The sequence below is a fragment of the Carlito syrichta genome, unplaced genomic scaffold (genome assembly GCF_000164805.1).
Source record: "Carlito syrichta isolate Samal-C Ts95f unplaced genomic scaffold, Tarsius_syrichta-2.0.1 Scaffold311940, whole genome shotgun sequence".
Lineage (NCBI taxonomy): Eukaryota > Metazoa > Chordata > Mammalia > Primates > Tarsiidae > Carlito > Carlito syrichta.
In genome coordinates, this window is record NW_007256036.1 from 118,869 (window position 1) to 141,166 (window position 22,298).

At 36.9% G+C, this 22,298-nt stretch overlaps 1 protein-coding gene across 1 annotated transcript in view; it reads right to left on the reverse strand.

Annotated features, from left to right (window-relative positions):
• The window catches only part of LOC103271845 (protein FAM19A2), a 132,189-nt gene extending 111,088 nt beyond the window's left edge, over positions 1–21,101 (reverse strand). The window contains exon 1 of the mRNA XM_008069343.2: positions 20,993–21,101. Coding sequence (XP_008067534.2) covers positions 20,993–21,098 — 106 coding nt within the window. The 5' untranslated portion in view covers positions 21,099–21,101. The remainder of the gene's footprint in view (positions 1–20,992) is intronic.
• Positions 21,102–22,298: the final 1,197 nt, after the last annotated feature.

A 22,298-nucleotide genomic window follows, 5' to 3' on the forward strand; every position in this document is an offset into this window, starting at 1 on the left:
AGACTCCCTTCAGATGTGCTCTTCCAAATGTTAAAACCTGCCTCTGTCTCTGGGGAACTGAAGCAGACAATCCTTTGTCCTCCAACGACATATAGTCTAGTGGGGAATATAGACAAGAAAGATATCAATAGAGCAACACTGTAAATGCTGAGATACAAGTGAGCTTGCCTTTCCATGGGAGAACAATGAAGGGATATTCAACTCAGTCTGAAGGCACTAGGGACACTCTCCCAAGGAAAGACATCTCAGTTGCTACCTAAGAAGGTATAAGAGAATGATCAGAACCCGTATAAACAGTATGAGAAGAAATCAGCCAGACAAAGTTGGCATAGGCATGGGGAAAAGACTACAGGCAGAAGGAGCCTCATGTGCAAAGATCTGGAGTCATGAAGAGTATATGGAATGACCCGGGGGCTCAGGTTCTCAGGATGGCTGGAGCAGAGAGCTCAAGAATGGGCAAGGCCAGAGAGAACCCTGGAGCAGTCAGTCCTTGCTGTCCTTAGAGGAGCAGTAATTCAAAGCTTTAGTAGACAGGCTAACAGAGCACAAAGAGGTGACTTGGTGTATTATGAAGTGGGAAGCAGTGGCATTTCTAGGTTAATTCTGACTAAATATGCTTCAAGTCTATTTTTATATGTGTGCCTGAAGTGCCTCAGTTCTGTATTTCCCTGTGCCTGGATATTTATATTGAGAGTGTGATAAATCAGTGATAATGTTATTTGGCATATTTCACAACCAGTCAGTTTGACTGACACAAGGAAGAAACCTAGTACATTTTAAAACTTCTTAAACTTGCTTCTGTTATAAAGATACTTATATATTAAACACCCACCTCCATTTTTTCTTGACAAATCTACCTTTTATTTTATATTCATGTTAATTTTCAATGATATACTCTTCAACCAAAGAGCAGACAATAAGATATACAGATTCTAGAAATATCATCTCAACCAGGTATTAGTTGGAAGATGACAGAACACATGAGCCAGCGAAACAAAATCTCAGGTATAGAACAAGACAACTTGATACCAGTTGCCAGGAAATTATCTATGCTTCTAAGGAAACTGCTAACACAGCTTGTTGTCTGCGGTATCTACCAGACTTTAGAAATTGTTCAGGTTTCTTTCTTTACTTAAAAATCTTTCACTTTTTTAAATCGTCAAGATCTCCAACTACACCAAAACTTTATTATCTTCATGACCAGCTTTCTATTAAAGAAGCAAAGGAAAACAATGACCTGTTTCTTTTCTAGAGGATTTTAATTCCATTTCTCTTCTGCGAATATCATACTAAGACAGGGAGAAAGTGATGATGGTGGTAGAACAGGGGGACATTTGGGTGACCAGTAACAGGGTCATGAGGGAAATATAAAATTTGAGTAAGGTCAAGACCAACAGTCAGAATCCACAAATTACAGTGGTACTTGAAATCAAGGCAAAACCAGGTCAACCATCAGTATAAGAGAGTCAAGATGCCAGTTGCATCCATTGGCACAAAACCTCTTCAAATTAATTCATCAAAGACATGGAGTCTTTGCTTCACACAAGGCACTCTGCTCATCTGTGTTTCCTGCTAGAGCACAAGGAAACACTAGTGAGAGGTCAGGCAACAGTTTGTACCATAGATGAGTCCCAGTGTAAATGTGGCCAGTGAGCACTATATCCGCCACAATAAAAACAGACCCTGGCAGGAGAGCTGGGTATATTATGTCAAAGTCTGTCTCTCTTTATTCAAAATATAAATGGGACTTATTTTCTCAAAAGAAAGGTATTTCAGATGAACCAATCTCAAACCAGTACATTTCATAAGAACAAGGCTGATTCAAAGAGCAGAAATAAAGAAAGTTAACCATAGCATTATTAATTGAAGAGACTGGCCTTTCACCATTGTGTGTTCTTTGTACTTTTGTCAAAAAAAAAATGCATTGGCTGGGGGCCAGGCACAGTGGCTCAAGCCTGTAATCCCAGCACTTTGGGAGGCCGAGGTGAGAGGATTGCTATTTTTGTGTTGGCATTTGATAGAGATTACATTGTATTGTACATTCAAAAATAGAAGAGAGGATTTTAAATGTTCTCATCTTGAAGAAGTGACAGATGTATGTGGTGATGAATGTGCTAAAATCTCTGATTTGATGTTTATGTCATATATACATACACCATACATCATACTGCATTCCATCAATATGTCCAACTATTATGGGTCAATTAAAAAAAGGAAGTTAAAAGGCCAACTTTTTGTAAAGAGAGTATGCAAAGCAATCTTGTCAAGAAAGAAGATAGATAGAGGTGGAAGGCCAAATAGACTTCGAAAAAACCAAGTCATGATTTGAGATACTTGTCCTTCTACTTACAGACTGGTCAGGGCTAGGAAAACATTAAGCTACAAGAAAAATGTCAGGGCACTTTAATGACACTATCGTTATAAGGATTTTTTTTTTTTTGCTCATGATTCAAAGATAAATAGAAAATAGTCACATTTAACACTAGATCCTAAAACTTCTCAGTAAAACACAGGTTTACTATATACATGCAGACCAAAGATAGGAAAGGGAAGAAGAAAACAAAAATGCAGACTAGTTGGTTCAAACAGCTTCTCCCATAAGGAATTTGCTCTTTATTTTAGAAAGGTCAAATGGCTGAAATCAAGTGCAGCTAAATGCCTTCATTCTAAAGAAAGATGCTATTTCAGAACAATATGTTTTTGAATTGTTTTTTAAAGTTGAACTCTCTTGTCCTTGAAAATGTTGGATATGAATCTTCTGAAATGTCTGACATTTCAATATCTAAACAAAGGATTCCATAAATCTGTATAAAGAATAAGAAGTCAAATTAATAACCTAAGTGTATTCAGGTTTGTGAGATTTTTACCATGAGCCCATTTAAAAGATTTTCATGTCAAAGTCCAATGTACTCAGTGAAATACTTCCTAGAAATCAAACTAAAGCATACTTTCTAGGTCAGAAAAATTGAAAGGATTCCTACTCTTTTAAAAACCTCAAAGGTATGAGGAACCCTAAATATTCAATGACATTTTAGTTTAATCACAAGTGCAAAATAGCCACAGAACAAAACACTGCAGCAAAACCAAACAGGTATACAATGTTGAAGCAGCATCTTTATCTTTGAAATGCCCTACACAAGTCATATTTAAACTCAAACCACAGTTACTTAGTAGGACAATCAAACCCTCTCTCTGAGAAATCTTCACTTACTACTGAAATATGCAAGTCTCAGGCTTAGAGTGTAACTGCAGCTGATGTTATATGAACTTGACAGAAGATGGGTGGGCATATTCATGGAGAAGCAGAGCTGGTCCACAGAAAGAAAAAGGAACCTGACAGGCAGAGGAGAGTTGAGATGAATCACCATGTAGAAAGACAGACTAAGGGAACAGCCACCTTGGGTCTCAGCAAATGTCCAGCAGTCCTTGAGGCAGGAAAATTGAGGCAAACTTCAGAACAAATTTACCTCACTAGAAGCACATGGGGGAAAAGAGGGCAATTGTGAAAGGCTATTTCAGATAGTCTTTCCTGTGTAAAACTAGATATTTGAGGCCCCAGAGTCACATAAAGAAATTATTTCTGTGTTTCCTGAATTACTCTGCTGCACTGTGTTCTGAAAACAAAGTTGGCATACAGCTTGGGAAGCAGTGGGACTCTAAATATTGGAAAAATTATATTTAGGGGAAATCAGAAAAAATGAGGTTGACCAAACAATTGCAGAAAAAGCAATATAAAAATTCTAGAACACTATATGGACCATTTTATTCTACTTTGGAATATCCTATACTTAGAGTAATCTGTAACATATAGAGGAAAATTCTTGCAGAATAAGAAAGGGAAAAGTCTGTTTTTGGAAGAGTTGAGGATGTTAAGTCTGGAGAAGAGAGTTCTAAAGGAATAAGAGACCAGAATCTGCAAATATTTAAAAGCTTACTAATAGAATAAATAGTCATATAATGCCTTGTTCACCATTTACAATTGAATGAAATTATGTCCCAGATGTTACTATGTCTAAGTTTGGAAACTGATACATATACACACAAAAATGTAAACAAATTTGTATGTGTATAAAGATGTAAAACCAAAGTTTCCAAAAAGTTCAAACAATTCGATTTTTTAAAAATGTAGTAGGTGAACTTGTGGCATAGCAAGCTTTCGTAACAGGCTGAAGACTGGTCAGGAGTGTCGTAGAAAGAAGTCATGCATCCATTAGGGGTTAGAGGATAGGACCTCTAAGGGTTTGTTCAGTCCTGAAACTCTGGGTCAATATGGTTACTGGGGATGAGAAACCGTACGGTGTTATGAAAATAATACATACACTTGATTTATAAGAGGCAGCTCTCAAAATGTTAGATAACTTATGAAGAAATATAGAGTATTGAGCAGCTGGTACTTTAAAAGATGATAGTGTTGGAAATGTATATGTTGTTCACTCGTCATTCAACAATTTCTGCCTTGGAACAAATGAGACCCAATGAGACCTCCACTTTAAACTGTCTCAACATTTTAGCCAACTAAAAAAAAATACATCAGCTTTGAGCTTAAGACTTTGACACCTGGCAAACATCTCCACTTTGAATAAGATTCATATCTTTCTAAGTGGTTTTCCAAGCAGTTTCTGCAAAAATAAAATCTGGTTGAGTCTAGATTCAATATTGCAGAATTCAGAACTAAATCATATATATGGAGTCATTTGTGCATCAAAATGAAAGAAATAGTTTACTTTGTTATTGCTGCAATAGTACACAAGAAAGCCACATTTTCTACACATTTTTAAATGGTTATTATTGCTATGAGACACAGAAATTTATTTTACCAAGATTAAGGTCTTCATTATTTAAGCTAAACCAGATCATTTTTAAAGGAACTAAGTAAAGCTCATTACATCCAAAGATTTCCGTTATGATTTAATTTAGAATAAAAGTAAACAGAAATAACCATCTTGTTCTGCTAAAACAGGAAGTCACTGCGCTTCAATAAAATACCACAGCAGCAGTTACAGGAGCAGTAACAAATTAGCTCAGAAGCACAACTCACGAACAGTTATTAGCCAAGTGAAAATTTATTATTATTTCACAGGAAATCAACTTTGTCTGTGAGGGATCACCAGCTATTTTCTCATCCCTAAACTGTATCTTGTTGCCTGCCTTGAAAATGCTCCACAAAGCAATCTCATCTGGCAGTACCACAAAACTTAAAAGAATACACCTACTGTATATTTATATGTTAATATAGTGAAAATTTGCCTTCCAAAATTCAAATAAATTTACCATCATGTTGATTTCAGGACCAACTACAGAATATTTGACCCACAAGGAATTAAGCATGAAATATTCTGCTTGACACGGTAGCTGTGGGTTCCTGGAGAAAGAGGTAGCAGAGAATGAACAGCAAAGATTACAAAAAGGCAAGAAAGTCAAATGACAAACTCTGAGAAGTTTCCAAAGCAATTTGTTGAGTTTGTGTTCTAAAACTCTGAGGCTTCAAAGGGGATCACAAGGGATGCTGGGTATTAATTATGGAGAAAGGAAGGAAGAGGGAATAAAGGGCACACAACAACCCAATGGGTATCAGGTCCACCACCAGGGGGAGAGAGGGCTCACTAGGAGCCCAAACCTCACCTGCAACACAACTGACTTAGGCAACAAATCCTCACATGGACCCCACAACTCTAAAATAAAAAAATAAAATTTTAAAAAAGAGGCACAAAAAGAAAAATTATTGGTGTTTAAGAAGAGCTTCAGCCTAATCATGTCCATAGCAGTTGCAACATTGACAGAAATATAAATGTTTCTTTATTGTGGCACAGGTCATTCAGTGAGACTATTGAAATGTAAATTATCCTTAATAATTTTAATTAGGTTTCCTTGTTTTAGTATATGCAATCAAAAACACAGTCTCTAGAAAAAAGAAAAAAACATATGGAGATTCCAAATATGCCCAAGTGCTTGGCTATCTCTAAATTCAGATTCCCAAAAAAACAAGCCCAAGGCTTGTCATTGCCTCAAGATGCCAGGACAAGTGACAGAGAGACCTTGAAACATCACACCACGGAATGTCGTGGCTACACAATCAAACTTAACTTATTTATAAGAGGAGGATTGTTAGCATAGACATTTTCCCTATGAGGAGTTTGGTATCATGTCTTTGAGAGAAGTTCAGTTTTCATTTTTAAAAATCCCATGGAGGTATATGGTAGGTTAGTATCTTTCTGAGGCGAGTATTCATTTTCCAAAGAGAATATCTCAGCATTTCGATTTATAGGCACATATTTTAAGGTTCCCCAGTGTTTCCGGAGACATAAACAATTATTTGATAACTCCAAAGTCTAAAACATTTTGTCACTAGCCCTCATCTAAATGATCCACAAAATAAATTTCTACAAGAATTTTAAAAGTACAACATTCCATATGGAAAGAGATCAAGATGCTCTGATTGATCAAATAGATCAATGGTGGCCGATTCCCATCTTATAAGACCACAGTCCTTCCCTAATACTACAAGAGAATGGTCTAACTAGTCATAGAATTCATTATATAAAATGAACCTTTATTCTGCTTTGCACAACAATGTTGAAAATCCTATCAGTCTACGTTTTGAAATAAAAGTACTATATTTAGAGCCCAGATTGTGAGTCCAGACTCTTTTGAAATATGAAAGTTTAGCTAAAGAACAATAAAAGTCAATCTTGAAAAGTGGCAACTCTAGGACTGATCAATAGTAATATCCTAGGGCATCTTCATAGGCGCTGTCACTGTGTGTCTGGTATACCAGATGGATAGACTTTTTTTTTTTCTATACTTATTAATGCATTGGAAAAATGATTGCTGTGGCTGTACAGTTTATATTCCTCAGTATACTTTCTTCAGGTTATTAAGATGTTGTCCTCTTTTGTTTCTTTTGAGCAAGCAAATATACATCTCCACTTCCAACATTTTTTCTAAATGATCAGATTCAAATTCAAAATATCTGTGAAAGATGAGTGGTAATCATTCTAGTACTTTTTACTGAGGTGATATAGCATTTTCACTAATGAGACAATTTCTTGAGACTTTACAACTTATTTAGGAAAACTGTATTATGATAAAAATAAAACCACAATCCCAAAAAGAGATTCAAGTAAGAAAACCATGGAGGACAACTATTTTTAAAGGCTTCCATAACATAAGGGTTGACTTAATTAAGGTTATTGCCTTTGTTTGTATAACTTAAACATTATTTCAATTAAAATAAAAGCTTAATTTGTGATTAAGTAAAAACTAGAACTGTATCTAAAACCAATTGCCAGCCTAAAGACAGCTCTAAAAATGATGACAGCCACATTTTGGTAGAGGTGTTTAATTTCCTTCGCAAAAATAGAGATTTCAGCAACTGCGAAGTTAGTGTGGTAAGAGGTCTGCAATTTCAAACTCCAAGCTATTACTCAAGAAAAAGTGAAAACTCAGGTTCATCTCTCAGGGGTATTTCATCAAACAAGTTATTTTGTGATCATAGCTTGCAGTCATCCTTTCCTCTTTACTTCCCACACAGATTTCTCATTCTTCTATTAACTGCGTTCCAACCACCTACACTTCTCTTCCCACACACGTCCTTTAATCATCCATTACACACCAGCCATCTCTTACTTTCACTGACCCACTCGGGCTGACACATGCTTATGGATTTTTTAGTAATTTTACATTCTTTCAATATTTAGAAGTACTAACCTCTATCATTCCCCCCGCTCATTATTATATACATATGCACATGATTTATTCCTCTTGTGAAGAAGACTTTATTATTCATTGTGTGAGATTTTTTTAGTTGATGAGTTCCTTGAGAGCACAATCACCTATGTTGATGGTCTCTTGGTGCTTAAGTCGTACCTGGTACATATTTATTGAAGGAATTGATAAATGATAAATTAGTTACAAGGAAACAAAATGTTTAGAATAAAATAAACCCATAAAAATTTGATATTACTTCTGAAATTTCACTCTCTTCAATATTTGATATGTATAAATTACTCTGAGACACCCATTATATCTGAAATGTATAAGAGAATTATGTTGGGATATAATTATTTGCATGTCGGTATAATTGACCCTAGAAGAGTGGATTTTCCTCAGTCAAAATTAACTATCTTACAAAAGGTTGTCTAATATAAATTTTAGAAAAGTAATTTTAAAAAAAGAAAGCAAAGTGCTTTACCTATCTTTGAACTAAAAGTCTGCAGGACTTGAGTAGTATTTGCCGCAGTCAGTGTTTCATAACATGTGTTTGTAGCATGTCTTTGTTAGGACAAAGAGTAACAGTAAGGGTGTTCTTACTTCAGTAACATCTGTTTCGAGATAAGACATTTGTAGAGTTAGAAAATAACACATAAATCGGGCTCAGTGGCTCAGCCTGTAATCCCGCGCTTTGGGAGGTTGAGGTGAGTGGATTGCCTGAGCCCGCGGGTTCGAGAACAGCCTGGGCAACTTGGCGAGACCTCATCTCTACAATAAATCCAAAAATTAGTCAGGTGTGGTAGTGCGCGCCTGTAATTCCGGCTACTCGGAAGGCTGAGGTGGAAGGATCCCTGGAGCCCAGCAGGTTGAGGCTACAGTGGCCAGGAGCAGCCACTGTACTCCAGTCTGGGCGACAGAGTGAGACTCCAACTCAAAAAAAAAAAAAGAAAAAAAATAGCACAGGCTATAACTACTATACAAATAACCCAATAGTTTATTAAAATGACATGCCAACATGTTTTCTCCCTGAATTTTCTATTAGTGGAGTTGTCACTTTTATCTGTAGTTTATTTTCATTTCTTTTTATAACTCCAATGCAATTTATTTTAAATCAGGAAAAAATGTATTCAATTGATTGATTTTCTCAACATTAACCTCACAGAGCTAGTTATGATGACTTGAAAATACATTATAAACAGCTTGATTTTTTTTCAACTAACAGGTGACACTGACTTCCCTCAAAATATTCCCACAGATACACATTTGCAAATGCAGATGAATTGCATGCATAAACAAAGAATTAAGAAGCTGATTGTTATATGTATTATTATATTTCAAAAAAGCAAAAAGTCCCCAAAAGGACCTACATTTTATTCCTCCAAGAAATGTCTTTCAAAACTGTCAAAGTTTATAAAAACATTACCAGTAAAATTAAAAATTTATACATAGCAAACACAATAACAACATAGTTTAAGGCACTTTCACAAATTTTACATATGCATCATCGTGTTTGATATCTACATCAACCCGATGGGAAAAGAATGAGTACCTATTATTCCTATCTCACAGATGAACTAAGATGTTCAGAGGAACTATGCTTCACCCAAGACCATTCTGCCCAAACCCTAAACCCTTCTGACTTTTAAGTTCCCTTCTAGTTTTTGAAACTGTTCATCTTCCAGATGCAACCTTCTGTACTCATCATGAACTTATCAACAACGTATTTAGAGAAGTAGACATGTTTATCACGAGTGATCAGCTAAATAGTCATTTTGTTTGGTAATTTCATTTCTAGGCTAGTGTCCTGCTTACTCATCTGCATAACATCCAAATATCATGGTTGGACTTAAATTACTAAAAAGATGACTGTCTGTTACACAGACACTCAATATATTGGTAATATAGAAAAGGAACTCAATGTGAAAAACCAGAAATTACAGAAGATATTAAAATATTTTCCAGTGGTCTGATAATGTGGAGTATTATAAGAATTGTGAAACAGTATGGTTTGCAAACGTGATAAGAAAGACATTCACAGAGCCAAGACTAGAAGCCTGGTGTGACTGAATAACAAGTTAAGTACTTTGGTAGACCATCTTTGCTTTTTTTCTTTCTTTTTACAAATGGATAAAGAAAGTATAAGACATATGAAATAACGTTTGTCCTCAAATATTTTGCTGTGTGAGTTATTTCAAATACAAGATTATGAATCTAGTAGGCTATATTAGATTCCCCAAGTTTTTAAAGTCTGTTAAATCTGTATGCTATTAAGACGTTTATAAGTTATCACTAATGACAGGAAAAGAATCATACTATGAAACAGCTATCATAGTAACAAGAACTGAGTAACTGTAGGTTATGCATTTTCAACAGGGGTGAATGGTTCATTGGAGGTACAAAAATATTACTCTTTCTATCTATAAATAACAGATATGCACTTATTACATAAAGAGATATGCAATATATCTTTTATTAAATTTCAAGGGAGGGGATCAATTAGAAAAACAAGTGTAAGAAAATTCCTTAGAGAACAAAACTAAAAAGGCTGAGAAATACTGCTTTGGGTAAACAAGCATTAGCAAGCTCTACCTTAAGTGAAATCACTGCAGAAGTTTTTAACTCCACTGTCAGCTTAGACCAGCAACCTCAGGTTCTTGCCCCATGACCAAAAAGATTAAGGAATGCGGGCACCAAAAGGATGAGTGAAAGAAGGAGTTTATTCAACAACAAAGCTCTCCAGAAAAGAGAGGGGGCCCAAAATGGGTTACTGTTGCTAGGAGTTTGTTTATGGTTTTATTTTATCTTTTCTGGGAGCATTTTTCTCATTTTATCTCATCCACCCCTTACTTCCTGAGACCCAATTCTTATTGTGCATGGGGGTCCTTGACTCAAGTTAACCCATACTGAATATTACCCATAAGTACCACAGAAAAGCCTACTTGAGGGGTTAAAACTGCAACATAAATGCTATTATTGTAATGATATTATAATAAGCCAAGGTCAACTTAGGTCATTTTAGCTAAACTACTGCTCCTGCGTTTAATCAGCAAAAAGTCCATTTTAGCAGTACATCCTAGGTTGAGAGGATGCTCTCAAACACATTAACCACATTTTCAGGCAACAATTATATAATGAGGGTGGTGCAGGGGACGTTCCCACAGGTGTTAAGTCTCCTCGAGACCCTCCCTCTCAGTCTGTCTGCCTAATCAGCTTCAGACAGTCTCTTCTCTCAGAATGATTCAAGAACTTTTTGACTTCCTTTAATATAAGGTGACAGGGATCAGTCATTGTAATACTTCAAATAAATTATCTAAAATAAGTTATAAATTGTTGACTGACAGCTGCACCATGTCCACTATACATCTGGAAAAAAATACTCTTCAACTAATGAATTGTACATAATCAAATGAAAATAATTGCTTTATGATTTTCATCTCCTTTTAAGCATACAACAATGCAATAATAATGACTTCATTCAACGACTATACCCATCAACACCAGAAAAGCTACATTCCATTTTCTGAAAGAGTAAGTTTTCCTCTCCTCATGGTAGACTTGTTCTGCTTTGAGTATTTTTTTAAAAATTCGTGAACCAACTAGTGTAAATAAGCATGAAGAGGAACTACAGCAAAATAATATTTCTTTCAAAATCCAAAATAAATAAAGTATGCATGTAAAGGTATACTAGAAATAATAAGTAAGATTAATTTACTTATTTTGCTTTAAATATTTGGGATTCCCCTAATACTATAACACCAAATACATTTTAAAGTAAAAAGAAAACTAAAACCTTTAAGAAAAAAATAGAAAAAATTTCTTAAACATAATATAACTTATTTTAAAAAGTCAACATTATTCTTCAACATTAAGGTAAAAAACAAGAATGCCTGTCATCACCATGGACTTCTCAAACTCTTTTGTAACTTCTATTCAATATTTTGGAATATGAAATCTAAATTTCATATTTAGCATATTTAAAGGAAAAGATTACACCATACTTTTATTTATTTATTCTAGATACTGTTAGACTAGGAGATGCTGAGCATGAAAACGTGAATTTACACTCATAGAGTTTGCAGCTAAGTGAGAAAAGTAAGCATGAACAATTATACAAATAATTAGTTACAACTGCACTGAGAAGTAAAGGGTGCAAAGTGCCATGTGACCACTCCACAGGGACACTAACCTAGAAGAACAAGAAAGGCTTTCTGGGGGAAACAATAGACATGATTAGCAACTTGAAGTTATTAGACAAATGAAGTAATAAAATGCAAAAAGAAGGCAGTGGCAAAAGGGGGCACAGTGCCTTCAAAAACTGCATAAAAGAATGTGTCTGGCTCATTTTGAGCAGGAGGGAAGGTGCTCAAAGAAGAGAGAAATTAAGCAGTTTAATCAATGTTGCTACAAGTTTTGAACTTTATCTTAAGAGTTTCAATAGAGGAGTAAAATTATCAAATATTTATTTTTCAGGTACACATTAGTGGCTATGTGGAGAATGAATCAGAGTCAGGAAATTTTGGATAAGAAGATAGTCACAGCAGGGCTCGGTGGCTCAGCCTGTAATCCCGCGCCTTTGGGAGGCTGAGGTGAGTGGATTGCCTGAGCCCACGAGTTCAAGACCCGCCTGGGCAACTTGGCGAGACCTCACCTCTACAATAAATCAAGAATGAGCCGGACGTAATAGCACGTGCCTGTAGTTCCAGCTACTTGGAAGGCTGAGGCGGAAGGATCGCCGGAGCCCAGCAGGTCGAAGCTGCGGTGGCCAGGAGTGTGCCACTGCACTCCAGTCTGGACGACAGAGTGAGACCCCAACTCAAATTAAAAAAAAAAGAAGATAGTCACAATAGCTCAGAGAAGATAAAGGCCACGGAGATGGAAAAAAATGGTAAGCTTTGAGAACTAATTGGGAATTGGAAGTCAATGAACATCACAATTGACTGGATATTGGTGGAGATGGCAAGAAAGGTCAAAGAATGTCAAGAATGATTCCAAATACACTGGCTTCAGCACCTAAGAGCAGAAGTGATTGAGTTATGGCTTGGGAAACATGCTATTAAGAATAAGGTTTCAGGCCAGGCTCGGTGCCTCAGCGTGTCATCCCAGCACTTTGAGAGGCCTAGGTGAGTGGACTGCCTGAGCCCGTGGGTTTGAGACCCAGCTGGGCAACTTGGTGAGACCTTGTCACTACAATAAGTCAAAAAAATTAGTCAGGCGTGTAGTTCCAGCTACTTGGAAGGCTGAGGCAGAAGGATTGCCGGAGCCCAGCAGGTCGAGCCTTCAGTGGCCGGGAGTATGCCGTTGCACTCCAGTCTGGGCAACAGAGTGAGACTCCAACTCAAATAAATAAATAAATAAATAAATAAATAAATAAATATGAGGATACCATAAAGATATGCTCAGATAAAAAAGTTTAAAAAAATGTTCCTATGTAATTTTTTCTCAAGAAATAGCTAGAGAGTATACTTCACCAAAAGGAAAGCGTAAACTACGAAAAACAGAGATATTTGAGAGCCTAGATACATATTATCATATTCTACTGTTTAGAGGTAAGAAGTCAGGAAACGAATTATCTCTATGGGAGGAGAGATTGTAATCAGGGAAAGACATAAGGGATTGTGAGGACTGCCAATGTTATATTTTTTGTCGTGGTTGATAACTACACAGTTATTTGCTTTATATTCATTTCTTACAGTACACATGCTGTTTTATGTGCTATTATGTAAGTGTAAAATACTTTAACACAGAAAAGAGAAGAAAAAGCAAATTGTGATATGAAAGCATAACTGTAGGAAAATCGCAACTCTGCACGGTTCAAAGCAGAATCGCTAACTCATGGCAGAGTAATCTCTCAATGAGTCTGTGTTCAATTAATGCCTTAATTAATTTATTAATTAATGAACATAGTGCTCTCAAATATGTATAATACACTCATAAATTAAACCAGATGAAAATATGCCTAAATGTCATTTAATAATGTCTGTGTGGAAAAAATTGTGGGGAATTTGATTTCTTCTCTTGGTATGTTTCTTTCCAAAGTTTCTCAAATAAACATATATTACTTTGAAAATTCAATAAAATCAATAATAAAATGTGTTATTAAAAGTCCAGAATACAGTCCATTTCTGTTCAGGCCATTTTTCTTTCTCTTAGGACATAAATTCAATTGTTCTTACCAACAAGATCCTTGGAACACTATGAATTCTAAATCAGTGTTCTTGAACGTTGGTGTACATCCTAATCAGCTACAAACCTGCCCAAGAGATCCTAAGAATATTCTAGCTAACCTGTATCACACAATTTTAACTGTAAGGAAATCAGCCCTCTGAATATGCCCCCAGAGGACTTGCCCCGGCCAGCTCTCTGGGCTGAGTACTGCCCCCTTTGCCTTTTGGTCTCCAGCCACAGCGGTCTCTCAGTTCCAGAGAATTCTTCCCTCCATGTCTCAGCAGCCCGGCACAGACTGTTGCTTCTGCCTGGATGCCCATCCATCCCTCTGACTCATTCAGACCCTAGCTCCAACGTCTGTTCCCTAGAAAAGTCTTCCCTGAACCTCTTCACGCATTTTACAGTTTATATACTTTTATCATCCTGAAATTTTATTGTTACAGCACTTTAGTGCCACTCATCATTAAATATGTGTGATTATCTGGATAATGTTTTTCCCTCGATATACTCCAAGTTCCACCAGAGCCTGGTTCATGTTTTGCTCACTTTTGACTTGACTTAAAGCCCAACACTTAACAGACACTCTCTCTATATATATTTCTTTCCTAGTTGGATGAACACTGTCATATGAACCCAAAACCAAATGAAGAACTACCAAAAAAGAAAAATGTTAATGATTATCTCACCCAAGTGCTGAACTAAAAATCCTATTTATTTTAAAATTTGATCATTAAACATTGTAAACATGTATTGAAATGTCACACTGGATCCCATAAACATGTATAATTATTATGTGTCAATTAAAAATAAAATAAAACTTTAATAATTTTGTTTTTCTTTGAAAAAATTCATGTAATCAAAAGTTCTAACCCATATTAATTACCTAGTATTACAAAAGGATAACATATATTCAACCTTAGCTAATCAAACTAAACTTTTTGGGTTTCTTTTTTATGTATAACTCTCACCTGTGTGTATCTTTCACATAGAATAAAAATCTTTTTCCAGCTCAAATACCCAATGATGACTCATCCTCTTGAGATTTGATTTGGATGTGGTAGGTAGGAAAAGATAAGACAAGAAAACATATTAGCTTTCTAAGATTAATGACTATATTTTTCTTTTGGGAACTTGGATTCCTGAACTAAAATGTTTCTTCTCTGATCCCCAATATCAGAAGCTATACCTAATGTAATTGCTTTCAAGGGGGAAATACTGCTTATATTTTCTGACTGGCTGTCACAGTACTCTGAGTTAATCCCCTCAAAATGCCCAGCTCAATATAATTGTAAGAATTCAGGAGGAATCTTTCTGTGGCAGTTTGAGTAGTAAACTTATTTGTGTGTGAGGGACTGTTAGCTCCCAAAGCACAGGAGATTTTATTAAGAAGATGACAACAATTTCTGATTTTTAGATATCTGGTTTTTCAAATTCAAATGCTCTGAATCTCTATAGTGTTCCTACACCATGTTCAGGAAACAGAGAAAAGCAAGTCTCCATTCAGTTGTTCCTGACAGCAGGATATTATTGCACTGGTGTTTGGGGAGCGTGATCTATTTATTTGGTTCTATCACCTTCTACATTGACCTGTCCTGTAACGGCCCATCTACCACCCTCTCCCTCGCAGACACTGCTCTATGTACACCACCCTCCTTGCTATTTCTAACCGTCTCCAGGAACACTTGAAAGCATTCACATCTATTGCTGCTCTACCTGGACCATCCTTTCCCAGATGTTCCCTTGGTTGATCCATTGGAAACTTAAGATCTTACTCAAAAGCCTATTTAAAATGAGAATCCTCCCCCAAACACTTCCTGTACCTGTTTCTTTATATATTTCCCAGAGCATGTATACCATGAAACATCCCATTTTATTTATTTTTGTTGTTGTTGTTCTTTATTTTCCCACTTCCTAGGATAAGCACCCCAGGAAGACAAAGATTTTTGTCTCTTCTACATACTGCTATATTCTAAGCCAGTGATTCTACTCAATAAAACCATTGCATAAACAAACAATGTTTCCATTGGAAATATCCATTCTAAATTATTCCTGCGAGATGACCAACACACTCCATGAATCTAGAAGTACTTATTGAGGATGCTTTCTGCAGCGGAAAGAGTGAGAGCTCCATTAAGCATAAAGCTATAGCTGCTGCCCAGTCGGTGTGGGCTCCTCATACTCCTAGACCAGCCTGAAGAAAAAGGAACTAAAATATCAATGGGGTAAATGACCTTGATGACCATGTGGCACATTGAAGACAGAGAGGAATGTTAGGCACCCAGATGATCCACCAGGGCATCTTTAGCACCTCCATGCCCCGTTATAGCAATCAACGTAGAAGTTCAACCACAGCATTGACAGCATGGTAAGCCAGAGCTTAGGGTGCTCATTAAAACCTCAGGTGATTCTCCAGGACAAGTAGAAGTGTTAGCTAAAGGAGACTGTGTTCTAGAATGGCTAAGGAGGTGGGAAGATAATGAGTATCAATAATAGCCTTAGAGACAGGCAAAGTGACTCACACCTATAATCCCAGTGCTTTGGGAAGCTGAGGTAAGAGGATTGCCTGAGCCCATGAGTTTGAGACCAGCCTGGGCAACTTGGCGAGACCTCATCTCTATAATAAATCAAAAAATTAGCAGGGCATGGTGATACATGTCTGTAGTTCCAGCTACTTGGAAGGCTGAGGCGGAAGGATCACCTGAGTCCAGAAGGTTGAGGCTGCAGTGGCCGTGAGCATGCCAGTGCACTCCAGCCTGGGCAACAGAGTGAGACTCCAACTCAAATTATAATAATCATAATAATAATGATAGCCTTAGCACCAACTGCATTCGTGGGCCCCCCACTCTTTCTCCTCAGGTACGTTTTCTTGAAAACTGTGACCAACCAAGATCTTGGATAAGCTTTGCATGGCTCGAGTGACCCTAAATGAGAAGCAGGTGGATCTGAGGACAGTGAGAAGTGCACAGCAGTGGAACTGCATGCTGCCTAGATCCTTCACAGCTGTACACCTTCCCCCACTTGCTATGACTGTTAGTTGATTGCAGTTCACAGCCGCCCTCTTCTTCGGAGACTCATCCTCTGCTAAAGAGGAGCCACTTCCCCAGGGAAGGTACTTTCCCGCATGGGGAACAGACCAATAGCTAATGGCCAATAGGCACATGGGTAGAAGAGCCATCTATCTTGCCTCAAGGAGGAACCATCTCTGTGGAGCAATCCACATCTCAGAGTGTCCCCACAGGACCAGACTGGGCTGCTCTCCAACTGAGGCTCTGTTTGTGCTCAGTTTTTATCTCCTGCTCTATCATGCTTCGCTTATTCTCCTTCTCCTGAGAGTACTCATTCAATAAAGCACATAAACAAAAATTCCAGACTTGGCACTGCTTCTAGGGAACCCTACCAAAGACATGTGGCATATGCAAATTGACACTGGAAGAATGCATCATAATCACAGGACTTTAAAATTCTCACAAATGTGATTCCAGTGAACATCAGCTCACAAATTTTTTTTTAAAAATTGCTGAGTCCTAAAATAAATAAGGTATCATGAGTGAGAGTCATTAGAAAGGAAACAAAGAAATTGCATAAAATAACATCATCACATAGAAAATATATACACAATGTCATATAAAAAGAGGAAACTGAAAACAAAAAGGTATCAAAGCAAGCAGATTAGCAAGAAAAAAAAAGCATGTTTAGCAGCATATAATGAATAAAAGTAAAACTCAATATATGAATTAAAGAGTAGATTAGAGGCCCAAGGGAACACAGAATAAGTGTGGTAGAAAGAAGATCAGAATAAATATCCCTAGAATATAGCAGAGAGAGACTTGGAGGTAAATATATATATATATATAAAATAAAGACGAAATACACAGAAAAGAGGGTGGAACTGTTGACACATACCTAACACCTAACCAGAGTTCTAGTTTAGTAGAGACAGTGGTAGAGAAACTATATTTCAGAGATAGGGCCTTAAATGTTGCAACGTTCATGAGAAATACCAATCCATAGACGCAGGAAATCAACTAAATCCCAGATTGTCTAATTAAAATGAAATTCACTACTAGATATATGGGGGCGGAACAAAACCCCCAAAGTTTATGTATTTAAGAACTGTGTATTTATCTCACATGTTTCAACTTCAGTTACCTCCAAAGTACTTTCCTTTTGATGCATTACACTTGTCAAGATGCTTTTTCCACTGCTCAAAAAAGACTTTGAACTCTACAATTCTGATGTCTTTTAGTGCTTCTGCCATTTTTTGTTTCCTCTCTTTCACATCAGAAAAACATTTCTCTTTGAGGACTTTTTTCATCGGGGGGGTCACTCTGGGTGAGATCAAGTGAATAGGGAAGGTTGGGCATGAGGGTCATGCTATTTTTGGTCAAAAACTGTTGAACACTCAGTGTAATGTGGACAGTGTACTTGTAAATCATGAAATGGCCAAATGCATTGAAAGAAAAAAATTCACTGAAGCTGAATGCAGCCTCTCACAGTGACACTAGCTGGTACACTGATGCTGATGGGTTCCTAGAACACCTACCTAGTGGAGGAAGCCTGTACTATAAGAGGCTCACCCTCCAAAAGATCATTCCAGTTTTTCTGGGTTCTCCCTCATATACCATGGTTATATGGAGCAAGACTGTCTAAATTTGAAACCTGCCTTTAACAGCAACTAACTGGGCAGTGTGGGACACACTGCTTAACTTTCCTTGCCATAGTTTCCATAAAAACTGTTTTAAAAATAGTACCTACCTCACAGATTGATATGAAGATTAAGTGAATTGATGTCTGTAACTCTTCAGGGCTATCAGGTTTCTAATATCCATCCTTATTGCTTTTATGTTGAATTCTCAGCAAGGTGGGATGAGAAACTGATGTCTTATTAATTACCTCAAAATAAAGAGTAAATGAATTGGCCTGCCTTCCCCTAAGCCTTAACTTTGATGAGAGCCAAGCCAAACATCCTACACACATAGCCAAACACTCTCTAGGTAAGTGACAGAGAACAATGAATTTTTTCCAATTATATACAGGAGAGAGATAGCCATTCCCCTCCCATTCTGAAAGGAGATAAAAATCATTTTCTCCTTTCAAAGGAGATTGAAAAGTTCCTAGGTTCTCACCTTAACCATTTAGAATGGGAATACACGCTTCCAAGGGGCCCACAACACCCCAGGAGTCTCCAAGGTCTGGGCTTTATACCTGAGGAGACAGCACCAACAGTCGTTTTTGGATGGTGAGTACGTGAGAATTCATTTTACGAACATGTCCTACAACTTTCATAAATGTTACACTTATTATTTCATGTGTAAAACAGCTTAAAACACAAAGGGCATTTTGTATAGAAAATGTAAAGAAAAAAAGAAAGGACAAAAGGAAAGAGGGTGGGAGGAAGGAAAGGCCTGAGGAGGGGAGAAATATTTTATAAAATCTTCCTGCAAAATATCAGCAGCAGGGTGAAAACGGAACCACAAAACAGCAAAACTCTCTACCTTCTGTAATGTACTGGGCTTGGCAATTTAAGTAAGTTTTCCAACACAGTGTGTGATTTCTTACGTGTCACAACTCTTTTGGCAAGAAGTAAGAAAAGATCTGAGTTTCGAGGTTGTCATAGAACATGACACAACCTAAAAATTGGTAAAAGTAGCTTCCACAGTGGTATGTGATATAAACTGTGAGAAGGCTCTAGGAGTGATTAGAGACCCATCCCTTGCCTCAGGAGATGAGAAAGTTCTTTTTCATCAGCATTTGCTGTGCCAGGCTGACACCCACAATACCTAGGATTTCCCCACCTCTGCCTACTTTATAAGCTGGGAATGGGCACTGGGGTGACCCCCAGGCTAATAGGAATGGTGAATATTCTCTTGTTAGCCCTAAGGCTATGCCTGGCCCCAGAGGTTTTTGACTTTTTTTTTAAGGCAAGTGTGAAACACTTCTTTGTCCTTAGGTCTGGTTCATTGTTGCCAATTTGGGACCACAGGGAATGTCCTTGTTAATATTTTTTATATTTTACATGGATAACAATTATTAAAGAGCATTTGAGACCTGATTTGTGGCTCAGTGTGCTGTCTTGAAGAAAAGGGGACGATATATATGTTTACACAAACATACTGTGGGTAGGAACAGGATCATGAAATGTGAAGAAATTCTTCATAAAATTGTATTTTGCAAGATCTCTTTTTGGTGTTAAAACCAAGGGAAAAAAGGATTATCTACTAGGCATCGGTCCTTCATGCCATATGCTTCCTCTCCCTGATGTTAATGTTCCATATAATGCTAATTAAATGGACATGTGTAACTAATTTAAATGTTACAGAATTCAAAGCAGTTTTAATTCCCCCTTCACCCAAAAGTAGAATAAGAAAGTAAGTTGCTAGTCTCTAGACTTTATAGTGGACAGAGAATTGAATTATAAAATCATATTTCACAGAAAAATCTAAATTGACTTCTCAGGTTATGAATACCTGATTATGTAAGGAACAGTTCAGAAATAGTCCCATTTTAATTCATTTGGAAAAGGCAGTTATTCATTATACTGAGTCTTACAGCCAGGAAAAAGGACAGAAAGAGCATAATTTTGAGCTGTCAAGCTTAACACATGTGTAGAAGTCAGATATTTTCTGTTCTATGGCAGAATCAAGCCTGCTTGGATATCATAGTAAAAGTAGTGTCCCAATGGGGGTGAAAGTGTTACTCTGGCATAAAGAAAAATGACCCACAAAAGCATTAAGAGAATATTTCCATACAGACATATTATTTAGCTCCATTTGATTGAAGATGCTTTCTCTATGAGGATGAGGGCATTCTGAAGCTTACCTTTTTTCCACATCAACACAACATTTTAACATCACTATCTTGAAAGGGAAAGAAAGGCCAAGGTACAAGTCCATATTCTCTGAACACTATTTGCAGAAATGGCAGTTATCCTGGATAGATCGTTTTTTCTCTATTAAAGCCATCTTAAAGATCTCCCTGTATTTTTACTTAAAGAGAATTGCCAGAGGAGACTTATGCCTAGTAAAATGTAACAGACCAATGGACACAGAATGCTACAATCTTTGTGAAGAAGACTCATCCTCCACAGAGAGTTGAGAAAGAAAACAGAAGAGCTTACCTTTATGATGGTTTGCACTGGATACAACTTTCCCCCACAAGGTTACAATAAATATTATTATGAGCAGTTTTCCTTTTGTTGCTTTCTGTAAGTATCTCTTACTCATCCTGCAAATAAAAAATAATAATAATAAAAATCCTAAGGATGTGGATGCACAGCTTCTTCATGATAATAGTGCTACATTTAAAGCTTTCCACTATACCTTAACCCCTTGAACTCCAGAAAACTTTATTTCTTGTATTTAAAATGCTGTTTGCTGTATATAAACTATGAACAGAGAAAATATTTTCCAAACAAGTTGCCTTGATACGATGTAAAAGGTAAGAAAAGCCCTGCCTCAGTCAGTCTTCATCCATTTAACAATAGCCAAAATCAGCTTGGAAATATTACCATATCTCTTTCCACATAAATGTAGATTTAATTTATTAACAAAATCCAAGGTATGGTTTATGAATAATCTTTAAATAAATGCCTTATTATTTGACTTTTTTCAAAACAGTTCTTCTTCAGTGCCAAGTCAAATGGAGAAGGTAAACAGTTTAGATAAAATTGCTTAGATGAATTCCTGAACAGAATACGGTCACTTCAAATCTGTAATTCCTAATGTGCTTTAAAAAAATCATCTGGCTGGGTGCGGCGGCTCAAGCTTGTAATCCCAGCATTTGGGAGGCCAAGGCAAGACAATTGCCTGAGCCCAGAGGTTTGAGACCAGCCTGGGCAATTTGGCGAGACCTCATCTCTACAATAAATCAAAAAATTAGCCAAGTGTGGTTGCGCATGCCTGTAGTTCCAGCTACTTGGAAGTCTGAGGTGAAAGGACCGCCCAGCAAGTCAAGGCTGTGGTGGCCGGGAGCATAACACTGCCCTCTAGCCTGGGTGACAGAGTGAGACTCCTACACAAAAAAAAAAAAAAAAAAATTTTTTTTAAATCATCTGGTGACATATCGTCTTTATTGCAAGCTATCCTGACCCATCTGGTATGTATAACTCTGCTACAGGTGATACAATGTTGCTGGAATTCACCTTACTAGACATTATCAAAAGAAAGAGAAAAATGAAAAACAGTAAAATAAAATTTTCAAGTTGAGTCTATAAAACCTAGGGAAGCAAAAAAAAAAAAAAAAGGTTATAATCAAACAAGAACTAGCTATGATGAAAGTTCAGCCCCTACTTCATTTAGCACTTTCTACAACATTCTTTCATTTGTTCTTCAGAACAATGGTGGTGGGTAGGTATGTCCATCCCCATTCTAAGATGATGAGGTTTGGAAATTTGCCTAAGGTCTCATCTAATGACAGAGCAAAGT